Source organism: Emydura macquarii, unplaced genomic scaffold (assembly GCF_026122565.2).
Source record: "Emydura macquarii macquarii isolate MOO-44397 ecotype Brisbane River unplaced genomic scaffold, CSIRO-AGI_Emac_v2 contig_2988, whole genome shotgun sequence".
In the NCBI taxonomy this organism is placed as follows: domain Eukaryota; kingdom Metazoa; phylum Chordata; order Testudines; family Chelidae; genus Emydura; species Emydura macquarii.
The window spans coordinates 1,248,743-1,274,317 of NW_027133125.1; the positions used below are offsets into that span (position 1 = coordinate 1,248,743).

The 25,575-nt window shown below is 41.8% G+C and overlaps 1 protein-coding gene across 1 annotated transcript in view; it reads left to right on the forward strand.

Annotated features, from left to right (window-relative positions):
* CNTNAP5 (contactin associated protein family member 5) overlaps positions 1–25,575 on the forward strand; it is a 385,501-nt gene that overhangs the window by 97,918 nt on the left and 262,008 nt on the right. The window contains exons 2-3 of the mRNA XM_067570074.1: positions 3,038–3,148; positions 11,486–11,679. Of these exons, the coding sequence (XP_067426175.1) occupies positions 3,038–3,148; positions 11,486–11,679 (305 nt within the window). The remainder of the gene's footprint in view (positions 1–3,037; positions 3,149–11,485; positions 11,680–25,575) is intronic.

Genomic DNA, 25,575 nt, shown 5'->3' on the forward strand with positions numbered 1-25,575 from the left:
ACTGGTTTGGGAAACAGTGCAAACAGAATTCATGAACTCAAGGAGCCAAACCCATCCCAGAGTACGGGGCATGTCCTTCGCCTCTCCCTTCTTGCTTTCCCCTGTACTGACCATCATAGTTGCAATGGGGCCCCTCTCGGTTGGGGGCTCAGCCAGTGCCCCTCTGCAAGCTCCTGCCAAATACAGGCTTGACCAGGCCTCCTCGGCTGCTGCCTTCCACCACCTCTGCGCCTCACCAAGTCCCCGCTGCTGGCTTTCACCATCTGCCGGCGTCAACCGCTCCTGGCTCCCGCTGTCTGCTGGCACCGACCGCTCCCACCATCCGCCGGCATTGACCGCTGTTGCTTCTGCCATCTACTGGTGCCAACCGATCCCGCCATCTCGGGTGCTGCCCACTGCTGGCACCTCTCTGGTGGTTGTCAGTCAAGGTTTCCCTAGTCTGTCTAGTGATTCAGCTCTAAGTGAATTTCAGCTCATGGGAAAACCTTCTGCTGGCACAGAAGCAATGTCCCTGCTTTTAACAAACACAAGACTCGGAGAGGAATCATTAATGCTACCATTTAGCAGTGGGAGGAGATCATCAACCCATGCCTGAGGGTAGCCCTTTGGCAGGGCTGGTGCAATCTCAATAGGAGACTTCTCCCCTGTCCCACCTCTTGCAATGCTGAAACATCTGTCCGCCACCCTTCTTGGGCTCTATTTGGGTGAGAGTGAATTTTTTATCAGAACAAGCTAAACACAGATCTGATGCCATTTGTTCATACAATCGAAGGGCAACATTTCATTAACCCTGCAGTTAACACAAAAGTGATTTGTAATACAATACCAGCTACATTGACCATTTCCCATCATGCTCAACACCTAGAGTGCTTATGCAATATGCTGAGTACTTACTTGTACTCATGCAAATATAAAGCCCATGCCCCCCTGTCAGCTGCTGAGCAGGGAGAGTGCCACTCAGACCTTGCTTACATGTGATTAGGGGACATTTCATACAAACTTTGAGAGAAATTCAACAAATCATATACAGGGCTATGTGTGTGCGTGCATGCATGCATGCCTATGCACTTTAAATGAATGTACATACTCTTAACTCTAACATGAAGTTCTCGGTCTGCAAAGTGGTTAATTTTAGGTTTACACTGAAGTCCGCCTTGTTATCAAAATATGAAGGATCAAATTGTGTATAACTCTTGTGTGCACATGCATAGGAGGAAATCTGTCCTGTGTGGCCAGTTGGTTGGTCTATCTGTGTGGGTGTATAAACACCCCCCCCCACCCCCCCATGCCTTTAGGAGACCCAAGAATGGCTCGTTTCTTGTACCCTTAAGTACAAATTAGCCAATCGGGAAAAGGGTAGGGGCAAACCCTACATCCCAGTCCATGAAACTGTGCTGGTAAGAGCAGGTAGCTTCCATATGCAAAAGAGCAAGCAACTCACTCCCCCTGTGTATTACGGAGCTCAGGAAGGGATTTGGAGCACAACAATTCCTGCAGTGCACTGTGTGTGCAGCACTGCTCTACCCCAAACACAGATCAGTAGCTTCGTGTCACCAAAAAGGCATTCATTGACTTCAGTCAGCCTTGGACCAGGCCCTAAATTGCCAGTGTGGCTGAGTTAATGTCAAATTCTTGTATTTTTCATGTCTTTAATTTTGTAACCATAATGTAGCATTAACACATTTTTTTTCTGTAATTATATTTATACTATGGATGGCATCTACGGAGTCTAAGATCTTACTAACCTGCAGGACTTCTCCAGTAATTAAACTTTGTGTTTCCTCTCTGTGTGATTCCATTAAAATGAATGGTTTTTATACCCTTAATGAAAGCTTGTGTTATATTCTTGGATTCTTAGTCAAAGCAAATCTTCTCATCTGTCACCCTCATTCAAACACTGTGGGCTCAAAAGTTCAGGTTCAAGTCCTGCTCAGAAGAGATGGTGAAAAGAAGAAACAGAGGGAGGGAAAGGAAATAGTAATCAACATACAGACCACCCGTTTGTGCCGGTTTAGCTCTTTGGGGTGGGGAGGTGTTCTAGCCCTACTACGTAGTATAGGATTCTCTTTAAGTGCAATATATCCTCCTCCCCCACTGTTGTGAGTCCTTCTACTGCATGTATATGTAATTTTCCTCTGCTAAGCATGGAAGTGAGATGCTGTCACTTCCACTCCCACATTCCATATGTGTGTTTATGAAAGGTCTCTCGGTAATGGAGAAACCAAGCGCTATCTTGTGTGTGTTGTCTCAGGGATTGGTGAGAGGAATTGCTATAATCATCTATGGGCACTCTTGAATTTTACAACACGATGACTGTGGGTGAGTTCAGTTTGTCTTTGAGTTATTGATGGACTGAATTAGTCTGACAATTCCTACCAGTGTTTTTGTGTACTCTCCAATAGCTCAACCAAAACTGAAGGTGTTTCCTTCAGACTTCCCTCCACCACCCAATGAATAGCCTCTGGGCTGAATCATCTTTAGTATCTACTACAAAATTGATAGGGTTTGTTCTAAAGGTTCTTCTTCCCTAGGTAAGCCAGCACTCCTTCCTTCCTTACTAGCTTGTAGTCGTCCAAAGCAAAATAGATACAGAAGCTCAAATGTTCAAAAGTTGTGTGGAACTTTGATGGTCCCAACTTGAGACACGGAAGACCCTGATTTTCATAACTGCTGAGCAGTTAGCTTCCCTTGACTTCAGTTACAGTTCTGGCATGGTCATCACCTCTGGAAATCAGTCCTTCAGTGTCTCAAGTTGGGACCACCAAAACGATCATGACAATTAAAGGCTGAGTGTTTGGCTGCCTCCACTATTTTGCTAACTTAAGTGGCTGCCCGTTCAGATTTCCTTCTAGAACCCTCTCTGACAATCAGTTAACCATGCAGATCCACTCACAATGCCAGCTTAATAAATAGCTAGCAGTATGTTAAAGATTATGTACGTTTGTGCGGTTTTTTTTTTTTTTTCAAAAAGTCCAACTGAGCAAAGTTCTTCTTACTTTTTATTTGACCTCCTCTTTATTTCTCTCTTATTTTATAGATAATTGTGATGATGCACTAGTATCCCCATTGCCTCCGACAGCCTTTGACAGCTCCTCAGAGCTCTTCAGCATTCACAGTCACAGCTTCGCCAAGCTCAACAGAAGGGATGGTAAGTTCACTGGGTGAAACGCCCATGACGGTTTTGATTACAGCTTTAGAGAATAATTTATTGGGGTGGATGCTTATGGAGTGTTCAGAACCCGCCTGGCTGACTGGAATTGTTTCCTACTGCACCTCAGATGGTGTTAGTTAAAAACAGCTCATTACTGTTTGAGTGGAAAGCCCCAAATTCCGTGAAAATGTACCACTGACGATTAGGGCCATCCAAGTGGAAGTTCAAGTCCTTTAGTTTCTTTTGCTTTCTACTGTAAATCCTGTAGCCCCAGGAAAAAGTAGCCTATTAGATCTACTGCTCTGTTTCAAAACCTAGTTTTCCAGTAGCAATCTGCTTTATTTATTTATTTTATTTGTATTGCCGTTGCACTTGGGATGAGCCAGGACTCCATTCTGCTAGTCTTAAAAGTTCCATTGGAAATTCCAGTGGAGAAGAATAGATTCATAGTTCTTTGCCCTGCAGGGGAGACCTTCACTTCAGCTCTCCTCCCTGAAGAACATAAGGGGAAGTAAGGATTGTCTGAAGGGTGGCTAGTGTGTTTACACACAATGTGCATTCACAAGGACCAAACTACATGTTAGCAGGGAGTAGCAGTCCACCTCTGTGACTAACCATAAACCCTAATCTTCTGCTGGTCTCCAGATTTGAATTCACTATATGGGTTAGCATTGTCCCAAGTCATAGGTTGGGGTGGTGGCTTCTGTCCTTAGATTAAAGCTCCTTGACTTGTTCTCTGTTCCAATTTTCAGGGTTTAGTCTTATAAGACAGAAGACCTGTATGGAAAAGAAACAAGGTTCCTTATTTTCTTTCTTAAAAAATGTCAAGCCCGAGTTTTTATCTGCCTCTCTTCAGAGTAGCTTACAAGGACTCCTATTTGGATCCACTCTCATAGTGGCCATAAAGGTTTTTGCAGTATATACAGATGTTCAGAGATTGGAGAGGTATTAGACAGGAGTTAAATATCTCCGCTGTGAGTTCCTGAGTAAAAGAGTTTCTCAATAAATAGCTGGAACGGAAGTTATGTGGCAGTTGCCCCATAGACTTTCTATCTGCCACTCCCCTTCTGAGTGTTGGAACTTTGAATATTGGAACCTGATGTCCATCTGTCTAGCCTTCTGGGCAAAGTGCTTTCAGATTTCCCAGTACTTTAACACACCCTCCTCTGCAACTTCACCGCAAAAGCTGTGACGCTTCTGATTTAAAGTTTAACTTCCTCAGGGGCATGCAGTAGCTGTGAAGCAGTACGCGCACACACACTTTCTCTTTGTCCAGTCTATCAATGTTGGGATCTTTTACTTAACAGATAAAGCACAGGAGAGTACAGACTGCATTTAGGATGCATTTGTGTTGCCGCAGGCAGGGTCCTCCACCCTTTGCCTTTCCTGCCCCTGCAGCAGCCTCTCTCATCTTAATCTAGTGCAAAATGTCTCTCCCCTCATGTGTCCTTTTATAGACTCCTTCTGGAGTGGCCTGTTCTTTTGTTCTGCCTTTTGGTAATTCTCCTTTACTCCCATCCTCCCCATCCCTCTCAGACAAGAGAAGGAAATGTGTTCTCTTGCATAGAGCAAACCAATTGTCCCGAAGTGTTTTATTTTGAATATTGCAGTGTTGTTGTAACTGTGTGGGTCCCAGGATATGAGAGAGACCAGGTGGGTGATGTAATGTCTGTAGACCAATTTCTGCTGGTGAAAGAGACATGCTTTCACGCTCCACATAACTTTTCTTTGGGACTTTGGATAGATGATCCTTGAGTACTGATCACTCATCATTGTCTCTGACCTGGCAAAGACCTAACACAGCACTGTTAGCTCCTATGTCTGCAAACGTCTAGGCTGTCCATGGCACAGCCATTTCATGATACAATTTCATAACGTCAGCCACAATCCAGAAGTGGTACAGACAGAAACCTCAGTTCCTCACAAGGGGTGCGGAGGGAAAGGAGCCCTACCTCCACTTTCCTGCCCCACTCACCAGCCAGAATAGCTGGCCAGACTCACTGGGGTATAAACTGCTCTGTGAAATGGGGTGAAGTAGTTCACACCTCCCCCAGAGAATAGGAGCCAGCAGAGGAAGGATTGTGCTTCTCTGAGCCTCATTTTGTTCTGAGTCTGCCCTGGTGTGATGTGGCTACACACTGATCATGACTTGGGACAGTTTTAAAGTTCTGGCAATGATATTTAAAACAAACCAACTTAAATGTAATTCTTAGCTGAGGCAGGAAATAGAGCTGTGTTAAAACACATGAAGCTGAATATTCGAAGGTGGTTCAGTTCTTATTAGACACACTGTATAGCATCATCAAAACCACCTTCCTCATTGGCAGAGCTCTTGGTGATAGCAAAAGAGAGACCATGTGAAATTCACCCTTGAGTAGAAGACCTGTCCAAAGCCTCTGAACAAGATAAATCTCATTTCTGAAAGCTTAAATGGAGCTTATTTTGTTGTTAGTCCATGAGGTGGATCCCTGAACAGGGGTGAATTTCACCTGAATGAAGAACAGACAGGCCAGGTGTGACATTCCCCTTTGCAATCTGGACTGGTATATCGCTGTGTCACCCCAATCCCTCACTCCTAGACCCTGGCTAGCACTTGCTCTGCTCCTGGGTCAGCTCATGCCCAGCCTCCTGCAAGCCAGCATCTCTTACTTTAGTGAGTGAGTGCTTCTGGCCAGCCACTCATGGGATTATGCAATGGTGTGATCCCCCCCCAGCCGCTGTCCCCAGTCCCAGATGCAACTCTAGAAACAGCTGTTTTACAGAGTTCAGTGCTGCCCACTGGACTCTGCAAGCTCATTGGTTAGTCAATGTATCAAAGAAATTGATATGCACCAGCTCTGTCACTCTAAATGAAGTCTCTACACACACCCAAACAACATGAACTGCTTTAGATAAAACAATTAAGTTTATTAAGTATAGAAAGATTTTAAATGATTATAAACCAGAAGAATATATTAGATTTGATCAGGAAGAAATAAAAGCAAATTGCATTCTAAACTAAGCTTCTTAACACTTTAATAGCCTTACAGTCTGTAGATGGTTCTCACTGCAGGCTGGTTGGAGGCCTCCAACCAGGCTCTACTTCCTCCACCCCCCCCACCCTCCCCACCCTGTGGGCAGTCTGTCTTGATGTTGCCTTGTAGATGGATTCCAAGAGAGAGCTCCAGAGACCAAAATGTCTCCCTTTTTAACATGTTCCTGCACCCACCTCTGAGGCCTCACCTCCCCCCGCTTCAGGATCAGTTAACAGAAGTATCTGTGCATGGTTTTCTCCACATCCTGAGTCGATGAGCATCCCTTATCAGATACTTAGGCCACTCCATTGTTCCTGTCTGCATGCCTCAGCAAGGTGTGAATTACCTCTTTGCCTGGATCTGCTCCAAACAATGTGAGACACATATTTGGAAATATTACATAGCAGAGATTCATAACCATGCATATGACATTGCAAGAAACACACTATCATAACAATAATGTTCAGTAGGTCATGAGCATTCCAACAACACCTTACATGACACACTTTGCATTAAACAATTACACCGTTACACTCTAAGGATGAACATGAATGATACACAATCACCCCATAAGGGTGTACATGGGGTGCAGTGCATCAAACCAGGTTGCTGCCCTGAGTTTGATCTGTACTATTTTACTGATTTCCACAGAATTGTACTTGTGCAAAGAAGAGCAGAGTTTAGCAGAGACTAAAATAAATTCCTATCCTAGAGCTGGGGAGCTTGTTCCACCAGTGCCCATAAACGATACCGTAGGGATCATTTACAAAGATAATATTCCCCCACAGGTACTGCATCATGATCTTCTAAATACTTGGGCCAGATCCAAAGCTAAGGTGAATGGAGGTGTACTCCATTGTAATCAACAGAGCTATGCTCAGTAATACCAACTGATGATCTCTCTCCTTATATTGAGGACCAAAACTATTTAGGCATAGAAAATAATGGTAGGTACAGGTTGAGTGTGTGATGGTGATCATTGAAACAATCTGTGAACCAACCCACAGGACTTCAATTTCTACAGCTTTCAAGAAACCTAAATTCACTTAAAATAAGTTTTGGGTTTTTTTTCCCTGTGGATAATCACACATACACGATAGAGGATTTAAATAGAATTCTATCTATCCCATTATAGTTCTTAAAGCATAAGCATATACAGTGCATTTCAGAATAACTACAGGTATTCAGTGTAGCAAGGAACAGTGTCTCAATGTGCACATGTATATAGTAACCCTCTGATGAATATATTGTCATACAAACAGGCATGCAATATACGGAGACAAATCATGACACAGATCTACATTGGCAGTAAGCTTGCAAAATTGTCAACTTGGTGCTGTAATAGACAACAATACATTGAAGGCTGAAAGGTGGTTGTTCAAAAGACTGGCAGAACTGAAATGTTACAGTACAAGTCCATGGATAAAATGTCTTTCTGTGTGATCCAGTGAGGGAGCTCATTCCAAATACTGATAAAGCTATGTTGGAGCTACATAGTAGTAGTCACAATAATTCTGATCCACATAATTGTGGTAAATCTGATTTATGGAAGGGATTTACCAAACTGAATGTTTGTTTACTGTAAACAGATAGATAGATGAAAAAGAACTAATTGCTATAATAAGACAAGGCTTCCTCAGATCCTCGTAAACTCTTGGCCTGAGCACTCAATATAGATCATTGTAGCTTAGAAGAAATCTATTTTTTTTTGGTCAAATGTGATTTGTTTCATGGCAAGGAAGTGTTTGATCCGGTCATTAAAGTAAGGCTGTGCAGCAGGGAAGCACTTACTTTCAGCAGGAAGTCCAAGAGTTTGCGGCACAATAGAAAGCCAGCCGAGCTGCTTGCCAGATGCTCAAGACGGAGGGCAAGCATTTGTGTTACTTCATATTAATAAAACACAGATAAGTACAGCTCTCCTAAGCAGCTCCATGTCAAATCAAAGAACACTGATTAGAGAATACTGGGTTTTTTAAGTGGTATTTTCACAACAATTAATTTTATTTTTTTTACCATTTGTACATTTTGCTGTATTTGTTCTTTTCAGTTTATTTTTGGGACTCCAGCCTGGGAAACATACCATCTTACAGCCTGTGTGTCTCTAGCATTATAATTTGTTGCCATGGAGAACATGAGCTCATGTAACAGGCTTCTTTGGCACAGAGGCCATTAGAGACCCTTTCTCCCCAGCCCTTTCTGCCCACCTGCATAACCTCCAACTAGCTATAGCGAAATAATACCGGAGCTGTGCAGAAATGATAAGCAGATCGGGATTTGCTCTTTCCTCCAACACGTGCACAGAAGTTAGGCAGGAGGAATGGGGGAAGAATGTCCCTCTTTGTCGTAATGCTGTAAACTGCCAAGCCCAGGGAAAGTTCATTAATCATCTCATCCTTCTAATTTTAATATGAGAGACGTCATGATCTCATGCATATTTTACCACTTTATAGAGTGCCATAAAAAAATGTCTAAATAGAGCGGGTGTAATAAATGCCACATTCTGTCTCTTTTATAATTACCCGACACTGTTAATAAAAGAGATTCATCTAAACACGCCTGCAGCGCAGTTTGCTGTGGAATTTTAACCCCCTCCACTCATATTTCATCCCCCCATATTGCAGCGCATACTGTTCAGTCTACTTTAATTTTCCTGTGCATAACTGCTGGCATATGCTCCCTGGAGTGTACATGTCACAAGAGAGTGGCAGAACAGATGGCCGAAGAGGAAATGCCACACTCCAAATGTACATATTAATGGGAGGGAGAGGGGGGAGAATCCCCAGTGAATAATGTGGGGAATAGAAAAGTACATGCATAATCTTTCTGGCAGCGCATGTCAATCTGTCTTCAGGCCACCCTCCTACATAGATGCTTCTTGTGTTCAGGAGGAGAGAAAATATGTACCTTGGCAACCACTGCAGCAACTGGTATATATTTGGGCTACCTGCACTTTGGCTCCATCCATGCAGGAGTAAGCAGGTGAGTGGGGCGAGGCAGGGAAATGCTTTGGTTCTGCCCCAGTGCAGGGGTTTCATAATTTGTTATTGCTACAGGTCAGCACAAACCACTACCTACCTGGAACAAGGAGGAAGCTGTGAGGGAATTCCTTGTCTAAGGCACTGTGCTTCCTGGGGCTGCTCCTAGGATGGTGTGTGGAGCAGCTGCTGTTATGTCAAGAAGTGGGATGTAGTGCAGAGACCATGTTGGAAAGCAGGGTTCTGGATCACCTGGGGCAGAATAGAGTGGACAGGCTCTCATGGCTGCGGTTTTACAAACTCCATCTGGTCAGTGATGCTGAAGTCTTGAGGATGTCGTCAGCTCCAGGAGCAATGCTGGGCTGGGAGGTTGCTGCTTCCTAATGCTGTGTAGTGGCTTCTTTGTTCTTAGCTACCTTGTTGCTGATTGCATGAGACCAACAGGCTGAGCTGAGCTGAATGCTGAGAACGTAAGTGTGCGTCAGGAAGGAAGCCTGTGTACAAGTGCAATAAGAGAGCGTAAAAGTAAGCAAGAGAGCAGAGAAGCATAAGAGTGCATGCCTCAGCCAGAGGAATATATACTTTTTCTTTTTCCATATACACACTTGAGGGGGAAGATGCTCCTCTTTCAGAGGGATGGCTGAATTCAGATATCACCCACCATCAACTTTCATGGGCTCAACACTTCATGGGATGGTCTTGGGAGCATTTCAGCTCCAGATTGTGCAATCTGGCAATGCATATACAGCAGGGTTGTAATTATTCTTCAGATGTATGGTTATGTTGCTCTTATGTTCCTGGCAGGGAACACTCAGAATATCTTCAAAGTTAGTTTTTGCTTTTTTTTTTTTTTTAGTCAATCCATTTTCCTAGATATCCCTTTAGTTCCATGAACATTTAATAGGACTTGAAATTCTGTTTCAACTGAGTCCAACCATTCCTATTTCCTATATGAAAGTTGTTCAGCTCTTAAAACCATCTTTATCAAATTCAAATGATTATTAAAGAGTCTTTAAACTTAAATGGTCATCAGAGGAAAATATTGTCTTTTCTTCTTACCATATTTGGAGAGGTTCTTTTTGTCATTTCAAGTTCACTAAAGAGTTGCTTAAGCATTGCCAGATAGCAAATTAATTCCCAATTAATATAAATATTGTTACACTCAAATTGATTCTTTCTTTAGTAACCAATTATAGCATCAAATAACCTTGCTATATTTGTACCTAAAACATCTTACTGTTCATAGAACAATGGTATCGGGAGAGTATATGAAAGACTTGCATTCAGATACCAAATATTTGCCAATGAGCACGTCAGTGGAAGCTAAGACTCTTAAGGATTTGAGGGACGATAAAGGATTTTGCCTTTAAGAGTCAATATTAAGTTAGAAACAACAAATATCTTCTGTGAAACATTTCCAACCACAAACTCTCTCATTAAAGTTTAAAGAATGAAACTATACAGTGTTTATAAAGCAATCCATTCCAGTAAGGATATTTCTAGAATTGGGTGGAAGAGGAGCTAAAACGGAAGGTTTTCTCTTTCCAAAGAGGAGGGTTAAAGAGTCCAATTTTTATGACTTCGTTTATAGCTTTGGTAACACATCCAAAGACAGCAATCCTCTTTGGAATACACAGAATAAAAAACATCCTCGCACTTTTACACAACTGGATCTCTTTCTAAAACATCAATATCTTACAAAATTTGTTTTCTTGAGATAAGGATTGTATCTATAACGAACTGGTGTATTATAAAAGGAGGCAGTGTCTCTGAGGAGACCCTCTTGTTTGTTGGTTGGCTTTTGACCAAATTATACCTTGTTTTACAACTTACCTTTTTTTTTGGAGTACATTTACAACTTCCAATTAAAGACTCCAATCAAGTATCCTCTGGAAGGCACAAATCACAGTAACTAGCTCTTATGTATCTCTTTGAAACCTTGCTATAAAAGCAAATATCACAGAATGTTAAAACAAAACAGAAACTATAAAGCTGCATCCCAGAATCTGTACAAAATGCATGTTGAGGTAATATATTAATGTTTGACTAAGAAGATGTAATCCTCTTTGATGCTTGGTAACTGACAGAAAGTGGAGATTTCCTAGGAATTTCCTTAATTAATGTACACTTATAATGTATGGTTTTGGTTGCTTATTTAACAAATCATGTGAGCTATTATATTCTTGAAGCATCATAGATATGAAAATAACTGTAAATGTACCTTACATTTGAGTAAAATTGAGGCAAACTTGTAATAACCTAAAATTATAAGCTTACATTAGTTTTATTAAGAACCATTTTGGTGCCAATGTTGAACTCTGTCATGTTTCTCTGATGTCTCCTAGGGGCTGGTGGCTGGTCCCCATTGGAATCTAATCTGCAACAATGGCTTCAGATTGATCTGGGAGACAGAGTTGAAATTACAGCAGTTGCCACCCAAGGGAGGTATGGAAGCTCTGACTGGATAACAAGCTACATTCTAATGTTCAGCGATACAGGACACAACTGGAAGCCGTATAGACAAGAAGACAGCATCTGGGTATGTCTGAGCTTTTTTTTTTTTTTCCAGATCAGTTGTTACAGTGAAATTGGCCAGTCCCAGGCAGACTTGACCCCTGATGTTTAGCTTCAGACTAGTTTAGGGTTTGAGCAAACAGTTTTTTCTTTAGTTTAACAAGTTCCTTCTTCGGAGTAGACTGGAAAGCAAAATGGTTTAGCAGTTAGAGCAGAGACTCCAACACGGGGTTCTAATCTCCGTTCTGCCACTGATTCTCTGTGTAATCTTGCATTAAGCACTGAGGACTAGATTGTGCTTCAGGATACAATGAATGCTCATGGAAGTAAGAATTTGTGCAGAGTGGACGGGGGAGTTGGGGTAAGTGGAGCTACTAGGCTGCTTACTCCCTCTCTGGAGCAGATGGGCAGCCGATGAGCAGAGACTTGGCTATATGCCCCTTTCTCACTTGCTGGCCAGAGTAGCTGAGCCAAGGGTGGGATGGGGGAAGGAGTAGTAATATGTTCCCAGTATACGAGGAACCAGGTATGTCTGAGACACAGTAACTTTAAGGGTTACTCCTGAGCAGCTCTATTTGATGCACTACTGTGTGCTCAAGACTGTGCCTAAAGTCAGATTTTTGCCTTCATACTGTCGGTACCTCAAGCTAAATGCTTGAACATATCTAGAGCCCTTTAAAACGGTGGTGGGTACGCTAATGAAACCAAGTTAGATACTACTAGTTGAAGGAAGTAAAATCTCACCAAAAACACCAATTTGAAATAAAATATTGCATGGAAAAGTGAAAAGGGCTTTGCAACAATTCCTCCTGCCATATATGAATATTTGTCTAAATTATTATATATGTTTTTCGTCTGGTTGCTATACCATTCACCATGAGATCAATGGCCTACATAGTATTATGATGTGGGCTGATGCTCAGTAAAATATATTCTGAAAATAAAGGATGATATTAAGATTAAGATCAGTGATGGGTGAACTTCAAAAGTTCAGCTGCTTATATCTGTTTGGAACATTTTGCTTTAGAAGACATCTTGTAAATTTCAACAGCAGGTTATTCCATGAGATTTCCAGAACCTGATGATTACAGATAAGGAGGGCTGCGGTAATGATAGTGTTTTGTATGGTATTTCACTTCCACTTCTGGATAGATCCCAGGAAATATGGAAGCATGCACAATATTCAAAGAAAGAAAAAGGTTAACCAAACTGTCTTCCATTCTCATTTCTACTGCTGTTTCACTGTGTGGCTTGGAGGAAGTTACTTACATTCTCTGTGCTTTCAGTTAGAAAAATTCTAAATAAAAGATGGTCTTAAGCTGCAAAATTTAGGCCTCATTCTCCTCTCATAATGATGTAAATCAAGAGGACTCCATTCAAGTTAGTCAAACTACCCCTATTTAAAAAGTGGAGTAAGTTCTGAATTAAGTGCAGGGACCATTTGCAAAACTCAGCTTTTGATCTAGGTTTGGACACTGAAAGATTTGAATCCAGGGTTTGAACCTTCTTAAATTTGTACAAGAATACAAAATTATTCAACGTTTCCTGCCCTACTGTCACTAGCTGTGTATTTTATAAAGGGCTGTTTTACATAAGGGTACATTAATTTGCATTTAAATAAATTATTTTTCAAAACATGACTTGTTTGGGCTGAGCTTGTCTCGTTTTCAAAACCCTAGAACTATTTTTTCCTTTAGTAAAGTTTACTTCTAAAAGAGAAACTTAAAAGCCAACTGGTAAAATTTACAGTAGCAAATCTTCATGCCCTAAGGATCCAATTTAGAGAGTTTCTGATCTGGCACTGACTATCGCATACCACAATAAGAATATGCCCAGCAGGCATTTAGCAGTAGATCAGGATTTATGAAGATGCTGAACTCTACCATGTTACTAAATAATCAGGCGTGAAGGTGCTTCTAGGAAAAACTTTGACACAACTTCCAAAGCCTCAGTAGGTCTGGAGACTTCCAGTTGCAAGGGCAATGTTGTAAAGTTTTATGGTGCAAACAATTTTAGAACAAATAGGAGATTATTTTTATAGCAATGGAAATGTGAAATAGAATTTGGATAAGAGGAAGAAATTAAATTAGGGGAACGATTCAGATATTTTCCTGCTGCATGATAGCTTTCTAAATTCAAATTTTTATGATGTGATGCCCAGAAGAGCCAGGCAGTTTCGGTCCTCAGGTCCTGCCTTAATAGGAATTCAGGGTAAGTTAAAACTTCACCAAACTTTGTTTCAAAAAGAGCTATACAAAATACACACAACAAGAATCCAAATGCTATCAGACTTGTTTGGTTTGACCTTTCATTATAGACTCAAGGTTCAGCACTGTTTGATTGAAAATCTCACTAAAGTTCAAGAACGTTTACAGTTTCAGGAGGAAATAGTGAAATCAAGCAATATATTTGCATGATTTTGATCCCAAATCAGGTGAAACTTGATGATTGGGATTGAGTTTCTCCTTCAGTGTTTGGGTTTGTTTATACCGTAAATTCAAATAGCAAGAACCCTGCAGAAAGCGAAATCCAGAAGAGATGATTACAAACACCTCCTTATTTTGTATGGATATATCGCTCATCTGTTCACATGCAATTGCCTTTTCTCTAAGGCCTTGGCTTCACCAGGAAAAAAGATGTTTTTTTTAACACCTGTATATATGCTATTGTAGGCAAGGCAGTTGTACTTTTAATAGCTGGTTAGCTAGGGTGGATTCCCTAAATATCTGGGTTATTATACAGAAGCAAAATGAAGTTTGACATCCCGTACATATTGCAGGAAAGAATTGCAGCACAGCTTCCATTTACTAGAATAGAAGCATGGTATACTGGTTAAAGCAGAGAACTAGCAGTGAGCATCATGAAGGTCATCTCATCTGCACTAGGAAAACAGCCCGTTGTTGACTGTCCTCGGTAACAAAGCTCAATAGTCCTTCCTCCTCGATTGATGTTGAAATGATTTGACTGTTGGTGTAGTCAAGAAGACACAGCCATTTTGGATACCATTACAGGAAGTGTGATTTGGGTCACTGTCTAAACCATGATAGGAATGGAAATACAACTGTCTATGATAGGAATGGAAATACAACCAGGGATTCGCTCTGTGAAATGAGATCTTTTTTATTTCTTGTAGAGTTTTGCTAATCCCAGGCACTCAACGATCAGGAGTCTGAGCCCCCGTATCATGAGATTTTAAAGCAAATCATATCTAGGGAGCTCTTTTTTACTGGTCTTCTGGTTTTTCAACCTTTAAGGGTTACATTTTTTGCAAATTATCTTTGCAAGCATGGGAGCTAGAAACGTTTTTTTAAATTAAAGCTGAGATTTTCATGACTTCAGGGGCCTTAAGGAAAACACAATATATGGCAAGATTGTAAAACTCATACCTTGGTGGGGTTCTGCAAAACTTAATTCATTATTGTCTTGAGATCTTTGCATCCTGGCTACGTCACTGTAAATTATTGTTCTGCATTGACCCTACTAGGCACTTTTGTTCAGCCCTCAGTTTGGTAGAACTGACTAGACACTTGTGCTTTGATAAATGGGTGCTGATTGTGTTAACGAGAACTACTTATTGGGAACAGCCATTCATCCATTTATACCCATGCATATGAGGGATATCCAAAATATTGACTTTGTGTCTAGCTGCTGAATGTGTATTTCTTCTACCAAACCACTGAGGAGTGTGGTTATTTAAGAACATAAGAACGGTCATACTGGGTCAGACCAATGGTCCAGTTTTCCTGTCTTCCGACAGTGTTTCAGAGGGAATGAACAGAACAGATCATCATCAAGGGATCCATCCCATTTGCCCATTCCCAGCATCTGGCAAACAGCAATTTGTAAGACTTGTTGTTTGCCTGTGGGAGATGGGGATTGTGCTGCTTTAACTTCTTCCCAATGGAAGAGCAGAACATCTGACATTCACATCAGCATAACAATATCCTGATGGGGAAAGGGGCAAGGGGAGGGCTCCCTTTTGGAGGTGAGATGGGGTACAGAACCAATGGGACCTTACTCTGGGGACAGAGCCTGGTTCTCAGTCATTCTCTCTATCATTTGCCCCCATTGCCATAGAATCTTTGCAACACCCCTGGGAGGTAGAGCCCTGCTAATAAATAATAATCATCCCTGTTTTTACAGATGAGGAGCTGAGGCAGATAAGGGAAGTAAAACAAACAAACAAACAAAAGACAAAACCCAACCTGTGGCCGCGAGTCTCAGAGCCCAAGTCAACTGAGTTAGGCTCACAACACATGGCAGAAAATAGCAGCACTGATTTTCCCACCCAGGCTCTGAGATGCACCCCCTCTTTGGCAGCATTTCAGGGCCTGGGCTGCAGCCTGAACGGTAACGTCTACACGGCTGTTTTTAGTCCTGTAGCATGAGCCTGCATCACTTGACCGGGACTAACCTGAGGCTGGCCCATGACCGCTGACTCAGGCTTGGGCAGTGGGGCTGTTTAACTGTGGGGTAGACATGCAGGCTTGGGCTGAAGCCAGAGCTCTGGGACTCTCCCACCTTCAAGGCAAACCCGGAACGTCTACCCCGCAATGAAACAGCCCTGCTGCCCAAGCCCCGCGAGCCCGAGTCAGCTGGCACAGGACAGCCGCAGGTGTCTCTAATTGTAGTGTAGACGTAACTGTCATGGGGCTACTTCTGCAGTGTAGACATACCCAGAGAGGCTATGTGTCTTGCCTAGGGTCACGCACAAAGTCTGTGGTTGAGCAGGGAAGTGAATCCAGGGTCCCAGGCTAGGGCCCTAACCACTGGACCATCCTTCCTCTCTTCCACTATGTGTGGAAGAGCCAGGGAGAGGGATTTAAGTGGCTTTAAACCACTTTTGCACTCCCTATGCTCTGAGGCCAGGCAGGAACCAGAGGCTGCTCTAATTCAGGCTCTGTTCTCAGAGTCTCATAAGGGTCTCGGGAAGCACAGAAGAGCTGTAATGCAGCACATTCCAGCTCCGCCTCCAAACCCCCTGCCTGCATTTGGGGCTGGGAGTTAAGGTAACATAAAAACCCTACAGCAGCTCTGAACAAGCCGCTGAGACCCCCTCCTTGAGGAATCTTTTCCAATGACTTCAAAGCCCCTTTATGATGCCAGAATGGCACAAAAGTTCTGTAACGTATCTGAGAATTGGGGCCAAAGGATCTTTATCAGACTGCTAATGTGACAGGTGCTTATATTCCAATACATATGACCACATCACCAGTAAAATCCCTTCTCTACTTTACAGAGATTACAAGGCTTATTATTCTCCTCTCAGGGCATGCATACAACTCCCATCAAGTTCGACATTAACGAGTGAGCTGCACAGACAGAGCGCGAGGAGAATTGTAATGCCTCCTGTGTTTTCACGCAGTCTGTGTTTATGGTGTTAGAAAACTCTGCAGCTGGAGTCGGAGACAAGACAGATTAGCCATTGAAAACCAGGTTTCCAAACCCATTTGTATTTAAATAATCCTGTTATGAAGAGACTTTGTGGTTCACCTCAAACAAGGCTTACAATTATATTTTCAGTATGGATAAATCATCTGTGTGTGGACACAGTGGCTATTAATTGGGAGACATAAAGCATAAATCTTGTTTCTTGTAACGCACAACTTATTTTTTTCCAGTGTTTTTAAGTGTTGAATAATTCAGAATTTACTTTACCTGCATACTCAACAAAGCAGGGGTCTGTTCAAGTTGTACATATCATTGTAGCACGTGGACAAAAGTGTGGGCAGCAGCACAATCCTGCGTTAGTTTAGATAGCATCTCTTCTACCATCTGTATCACAAAATGCTTTAGTTCGTTAACTGCACAAGTACACTGAAAGGTATAAAGAATAACAGAGGGAGATGGACTCTAGTCTCTAGTAAAGGAAGAAAAAAGACAGGCTCAGCTAAAGTTTGGAATTAAAAAAAGAGTCTAGGGGGTACAGGGAGACTGTTCCAGATCAAGCTGCACACATATAAAATGGGAAATGACTCCCTAAGAAGGAGTACTGTGGTAAGGGGTCTGAGGATCGTAGTGGATCACAAGCTAAATACGAGTCAAATATGAGAAAGTCCAGAGAAGAGCAACAAAAACGATTAAATGTCTAGAAAACATGATGTATGAAGGAAGATTGGAAAAAACTGGGTTTTGTTTAGTCTGAAGAGAAGACTGAGAGGGGACATCATAACAGTTTTCATGTACATAAAAGGCTGTTACACAGAGGAGGGATTAAAAATGTTTTCCTTAACCTTTGAGCATAGGACAAGAAGCAATGGGCTGAAGGGCAGTTTAGGTTGGACATTAGGAAGAACTTCCTAACTGTCAGGGTAGTTAAGCACTGCAATAAATTGGAATAAACTGGAATAAATTGCCTAGGGTGGTTGTGAAATCTCCATCATTGGAGATTTTTAAGAGCAAGTTAGACAAACACCTGTTGGGAATGGTCTAGATAATGCTTGTTCCTGCCATAAATGCAGAGTCTGGACTAGATGAACTTGCATGGTCCCTTCCAGTCCAATGATTCTATAAAAGCTGCAGAGAAGAAGGCTCTTGTATCAGCTGGGGTGTGACTTTGTGGAGGGATGAAAAGGAGGACAGAAGTAAAGATAACAGGGAGGCAAAGAAGACCAATTTAGACCCAGGTCCTGAAAAGTCTTATGCACTTGCATAAAGTTAAGCATGTGATTTGTCCCACTGGCTTCATGGAGACTTCTCATGTGCACAACAGTAAGTATGTGTACAAGTTTCTGGGCCTGACTTAGGCTAGTGGAGGGTCTTTTTTAATTGCTTTGCAAATCTAGTGAAGTGCAGTAAAACATCTATTTCTGCTGGAGCTTCTGCATTTGGGGAATTTTTCTGGTGAGTTAATTATGCTGAACGTATGTGACAGACATTGCAACCGCATGCTGTATCGTTGGGGGACCAGACTGCATTAAGTGTATGGTTTGTGTGTCATTCTGGGTCAGGGGTTGTATGCAATTTGAGGCCGGGAGGTAGGAGGGAAAGTTACCCATAGCTCCTCTAGGAACTCAAAACAAGTGGGGGGGTTTAAGGCTTGTGGCTGAAACTGTTCACAACTCGGGAGAGCGGCACCTCCCCCGGGGTGCGTTGCAAGTACTGGTACAAACTGGGTTTTCCAGAGACCAGGAGACTAAGAAAGAGCATTTGTGTGAAAAGGCTGAGTTTAAACTGACACGGGGCTTTCCTTTCGAGTCAGCAGATAAATAGGACTCGCTAGGTGTAGCCCATAAGACAGATGGGTGACCTCTGGTAAGCTTCTAGCATGCGTATAGGCAGAGACATGCTTAGAAATGTAACTTTTTGACCCCTTTTAGAGGGGCACTTCCCCGACAGGAATCTCTTTCCCACATCCACCAACTGCGGCCCTGGCAGTAACTTGCTTCCCCCCGCTCCCCTCCACTGCGGCCCCAGGGCCAGAGGAGTTCTGTGCCCCCAAAGATTATTGGGCGAGTCTGTGCTCCTGCTTTGCCCCACCCCTTTGTTCACACCCTTGCATATAAGAATTTGTATTAGGTTGTTTGTTTTGTTTTCTCTGTATTTGCCCTACCAATAAAACTTTTTTTTTTTTTTTTGCTTTGTGAAGACTGGTTGGTAACTGGGCCTACACTATCATGGCCTCTGGAGAAAGGTTAATCACAGGTGCTGGAGCTTGGTCAGATCTACTGGGGAAATCACAGTGCGTTGCAGAGAGGCCGTATGTCTAACCCAACCCCAGTTTGGAGGGAAACAAGGGTCTCCACCAGAGATAAGAAGCTTAGAAAAAAGCCTTCATAGAAGACTCGGAGATGGGGTGGGGTGTCAAATATACAGTTAACCCTGAAACTGTGACGACATTTTTCATAGGGTTTAATCTTTATAATTAGTTTCCATCACTGCCGAAGCAGCACCAGGACTGGCAATATTGTAAGTGCTAGTTTATGATAAGTCATTTTTAGCATCATGTCCTAAAACTTTCTTGACAAGGTCAGAGAGAAACCCTAGTCTTGAATTGTTTGAGTGCATTCTGCTCTGTTTACAATTTGGCTTGAAAGAATTTGATTTTTATTTTTTGTATATATATAATTTTAAACGGATATCCGTTTATTTTAAGCATTTTTTTCTATTTTATCCATTTTAAATTTTCACAGTTGTGGGAAATTTTGGGATGGGACAGACAATTATTTCATGAGACACTGAGATTCAAAACGTGAAAGCTTTATACCATGTAAAACACACATTGTCACATCACATATCAGAATATACCAAGTAAATAGCTTTAAGTCAAACTAAGTTCTCAAGCAGTATTTTTCTTACCTTGCCTAACTGTGAATTTCTATTTTTATCAATGGAAATATTTTTTTTTGTCCCTTTGTGTGTGTATGGGGAAATTTACAATTGCTGACTGTGAACCTAAGAGCGTCTTAATGCCACTTGGCAAAGGGCACAACCAATATTGTCAGAATATTTAGTCAAACAATGTTTTGTAAGATATCCTATTAAAAACTGGTGACACATAGATCGTTAATATTATGGTGCAGTATCTGCAGTTAGTGTGTGTGCTGGAAATACGTTCCTAACGTATTTTCAGACCATGCAATCTCAGTAGATGCACAAATCGTTGTAGACAAAGGGATGTTCTTTTGCCTATTTGTTTTCTTATGTCTCCAATGTAAATTGAGCAAGGGGAGGCCAAAGACAATGGAAGTACATTTATATCTAAGATAAACAAAGTGATTGTGCTAATTTGAAAACACTGATCGACTAGAGGATGAGAGACATCATGGTGTGGGGTCTACACACCAACCGGGGGAGAAGAACTTTGTGTGGTCTTACTTTTCAAAGAATACATTTCAAAGATTTACTGGACTGGAAAAAGAAGGGGAGAGAACCCATTAGTTTTCCATCACTTAGGTGCAAGAGACAGCATCCTCTGATTCTGTGAACGTTGGATTCTCTGGCCTGGAGGGCTGGAGATGCTGGTAACTTGATGTAGTGAGAAAACTGCTTAGGTAAAAATTGTAACTTGCTGAGAGTAAGTTTTGGTCGCTAGAAAGTGGGGGGTGTTTTGTTTGTAACTATCATTATACCTGTCTCTTCTTCTTTAAATCACTCAACTCTCTGTTCTTGATTAATAAACTTATTCTTAGCTTTACTATACACCATCATTGCTGTTCTACTGAAGGATAGAGTGAGTCCTCAGCTAACCTAACAGGCTGATGTCTTTTCGGAGGCAGCAAGGTGAATCATTTCTGTGAGCCTCACAGTGAGAGGGACGGGACACTGCAGAGAGATGTCGCTGGGGAATTCAGGAATTGGAGTTCGCTGATTTCACCTTGCCTCGCAGGGAGCAGACCGGCAAAGTCCCGAGGAGTTTGTTGGTGAGAAGGCGGAGTGGTACATCAGGGAGCTGACACACAGGTCAAGCCTCAGCAAAGTTCTCCCTTGCTGAGGCAGAGGGCTAATGGAGGTTTACAGTTCTGGGTGTGTTGAATGAAGCATCATACTTCAGTTTACTGAGTTAAAATCTAATCATTCCAAGCCTGTTTATAATGACATTTCATTCCACTATACATGCATTGGGATGTGCTAGTCCCCTTTGCATTCAGTAATTATCCCCAACCCCGTTGGTATTCAGTACTGAATACCCAAGAACTATCACCACTCTCACCGCCTTTGCTCTCGTGGAGAGAAGACAGGGAGGAATTCTCGTCTTGTGGCTAGGTGCAGCTGGGAAAGAAGGTGCTGGGCTAGTCTTGCCATGCTAAGTGAAGGTATGGACTTCCAGAGGCTTCCATCTCAGCTACTCCTGCACCCTGCAATACTGTGGCAGTTAAGAATATGGCAGCTCATCCTGGACCTCATTTAGGATTACTGCATAATTAGCACTAAATTGGGGCGGATTCTGACATTGGGACATAGCTAATTCACTTCTAATTCAGATTCAGATAACCAGGCCAGCTGATAATCTAGTACTGAGCTTTTAAATGTGGTCTCTTTGTAACTCATGCCTCTTCCAGACATGGTTATGCTGAATCCTCTAGGATACAAGTGATTTAAGATCCAGATACATCTTCATTTGTAATTCATTCTACATGGAATTACTCCTGGGGACCTATTATTATTATTATTTATTTGTAGAACCTAGGAGACCTGGCCATAGACCAGGGCCCCATTGTGTTAAGAGCGGTACAAACACAGAACAGAAGGACAGCTCCTGCCCCAAGCAACACACAACTTAAGTATAAGACAAGAGACAACAGGAGGGGGGAGCACAAGGAAACAATATTGGTGATAGGCAATGGGCACAGAACGCCAGCCGTCTAACCAGTTAGAGTCTTAAGATAGTGCATACGTTGTACCTAGGTGTGTTGTGCGGATTGCTCGTTACAGTGGTGCTTTCGGTTCCGCACTGAAGTCAAGGTGATGCTGTGGATCTACAAAGCCAGCTAATGAGACACTCACAGTCTGCCTCTTCAGACTCTCGAGGTATGCTGGAAAGCCCTTGCTTTTTCCCCTCCAGGCTTCTGCTAAGGGGGTAGGTTGAAGGCTGGTTGGTGGTAGAATATTGCTCTTAATATTATGTTTACTTAACCGTAGCCAGCCAGTTCATTTATGTTCATCATTTGAATTTCATTTCTGGTTTAACTATTGTATTGTGTGGCACATGAAGCTGTCGACATGTGCCTTCTAATTTATAATTAGATAGAGACCAAACCATTTATAGTTCGGTGCTGTCGACTGGTTCTTTTCCCTGCTACCTAGAATGCACGGGTTCACAGACAGACTCTTGAGCTGAAGACGTATGTTGTTTGTTTGCTGCTTCAGTGAGTGATCAGTCCACTGAAACTTGGCACTGTATGGGGTTAAATGCAAGTGCACACCCATTTTCAGGTGCTTGTCTTAAATACATTGTTACAAGATTATTCATTGTGTATTGTTCAACCACTTTCCTGCCTGATACTAAGATTAGTTTGCTAACTCAGTTGTTTAGCTGATTGGATTGCTGACCGAGTTGTTTACCTGATCAGGTTTACCTGGCTGTTTTCTTTACTCGACAGACAAGCAGGCATCTTTTCACAGGTCCCAGCACCTAAAATATACATTCTACACGTCACATCCTATAGGTGCCTAGTGGACAAATGACCATTTGCAAACAGACTACAATGAGGGAGGTGCTGGGTGATGCACACGCCGCAAAGCTTAGTCGCTAAGGGAAAATGGATCATTAATTTGTTTGTAGCAAACGATTCTCGGCGATTAGCCAGATCAAAATGTCCCAGGGATAAAGCACTAAAGCTGATCTGCCCAGAGCTGAAAGCCATTTGGAAACAATAACAGTTGGATTGACTGCAGTGCTGTGGAGAGAAGATACTTTCCACCTGAATTGTCTCCTTAGTCCATCTGCTTTGCAGATGGATTATGGAGGGATCAATTGGGAAAAATTGTTTGCAGAATATAAAACGCAAATATTTTCTTCTCTGATCTTCCCAGTGAAACCTGTGTTATTTTCTATGGCCCTTCTGGGTCATGTTAATTTAGACTGAATGGCTTATGGGAGTGGTTAACGAGATATTGGAGCCTTTAGTTTATGAAAAGCCTGTGAAAATCTAGCTGAAGCCTAACTGAATGGTGCTAACAAGATAAAAAGCAACATTATGCATACTGCTTGACACCCTTTTAGCAGTCAAACTAACAACTGAATGGGCAGGAGAACCACTGAGTTGTTGGAGTTGTCCTTTCAGGCTGAGGTTGAGATTTCTTGGCAAGGCATCATGGGCGACGCTTGAAGTGCTTCTGCCCATGAGGTGCCACTTCTTTGGATAGTTGGAAGACTTGACCCGCTCTCCCCTATTTTATTTAATATAGCCATGGACCCTCTTTTATATAAATTGGAAGATGAAGGAGATGGTTTTATAGTGCAGGGTAGAAAGATAACTTCATTGGCCTTTGCCGACGATATCGCTATATTAAGTAGGTCCTATAAGGGGATGGTTAAGAATTTAAAAATTCTTAATCAGTTTTGTAAAAATTCAAGTTTAAAAGTAAATGTTAAAAAGACAAAGGGCTTTCATATTTTCCCAAGCATGGGAACATATGTTATCAACCCAAAAGATAAATGGGGATTAGGTAATGAATTAATTGATTATATTCAACCTGGTGAGTCTGAAAGATATCTAGGTGCAAGAATAGATCCATGGGTGGGAGTGGCTAATAATTCCCCTAAGGAAAAATTAATTGATTGGTGTGAAAGTTTATGTAAGGCTCCGTTAAAACCTGCGCAGAAATTGATAATTTTAAAAGTTTACATTTTAACGAGATTTTTTTATGAATTACTTTTAATCGAGCCGCCACTTTATATGTTAAATGAATTAGATGTTTTAGTTAGGAACACTCTTAAAAAGATTTTACATCTTACCCAGTGTACAACTGATGGGCTATTCTATGCTAGAACTAGAGATGGGGGTTTAGCAGTTACAAAATTTAGTACCCAAATTCCAAACATGTTAATTCGTAAATGGAGGAGACATATTGTCTCCAAAGATGATTGGATAGATTTCTTGTTTTTATATGCTGGGGAAAATTTAGTGGAGAAAATTTTAATATATAGTGCTAAAACGGCTAATCCTAAAACGTGGAGAGATGAAGAGTTTTTAAAATGGAGTAATTTAAGATGTCAGGGAATTGGTATTAAATATTTTTAAAATGATGGTATTAGTAATTCGTTTTAAAAATATCCTTGCTTGGCCAAGTCCTCCTCTCTGATTGCGACATTGCAAACAAGAGCGAATGTTTTTCCCACCAGGAAAGCTCTAGCAAGAGGACGGAAGATGGAGGAAGGGTTATGTAGATGGTGTGGTAAGGTCAAAGAGACAATTCCTCATATCTCTGGTCAGTGCATAAAAATGAAATAAGCAAGAATTAAAAGACATAATAGAATAGTTAAAGCACTAATTGATAAAGTAGGAAATAAAGGATGTAAAATTTGGATTGAACCTTACCTTCATAATAAAGAAGGGAAGTTGAGAAAACCCGACCTCATTATTGAAAAGGAAGGAGTGGTAGCCGTTGTGGATGTCACAGTTAGATGGGAAGACAACGCTGACAGTGTGGAGGCAGCCCACATTGAGAAGGAGGCATACTACTCTGAGTTGGAGGAGGAGGTGCTGCAGCTCACTGGTGGGAAGATCATCCACTTCTTTGGATTTGTGGTTGGGGCGAGAGGTAAATGGAGTGAAAGAAATGATGAAATTTTTAAAATTTTAGGTATTGATAAATTTAAAAGTTTTAAAGAAAGTGTGTGCAGACTTGCTATGTATGCTACGACGGATATGTTGGCTCTTTTTAGCGATAAACAGTGAACCCGAACATTCATTTCGTGTATCCTGTGGATTTTAGATATATTTTAGATATAGATATATTTATTCTCCATATTTTAAATGTTATCAATGGGCTTTAGTTTTTATACTATTTACCTGTTGACTATGTTTAACTGTCCTTTCATGTAATTTAATTTAATTTTAAAATTAATTGAATAATAAATATTACTTATAGGTTAGATCTTGATTTTAGATTATCTTAGCTACTGAATACTAGATTGGACGGCGGACTGGCCACATAGTAACCAGGAAAGGGCAGGTATTTATGCCTGTACAAGTAGGATCCCAGCACCATTCATAAGGATTGGCTATGCTAACTCTTCAAGACCCACCCACTCCTGGGTCAGCCCACGCTCAGCCTCCTGCGAGTAGTCAGTCCCTGACCTAGTGAGGGAGCAATTCTGGCCAGCCACTCATGGGATAGACTCTCAGCAAATACCCCCAGTCCCAGATGCAACCTTGGGAACTGCCGGTTTACAGGGTTCAGTTCTGTACACTGCACCCTGCAAGCTGATTTGTCCACCAGTTTATCAAAGAAATTTCTATGCACCAGCTCTGTC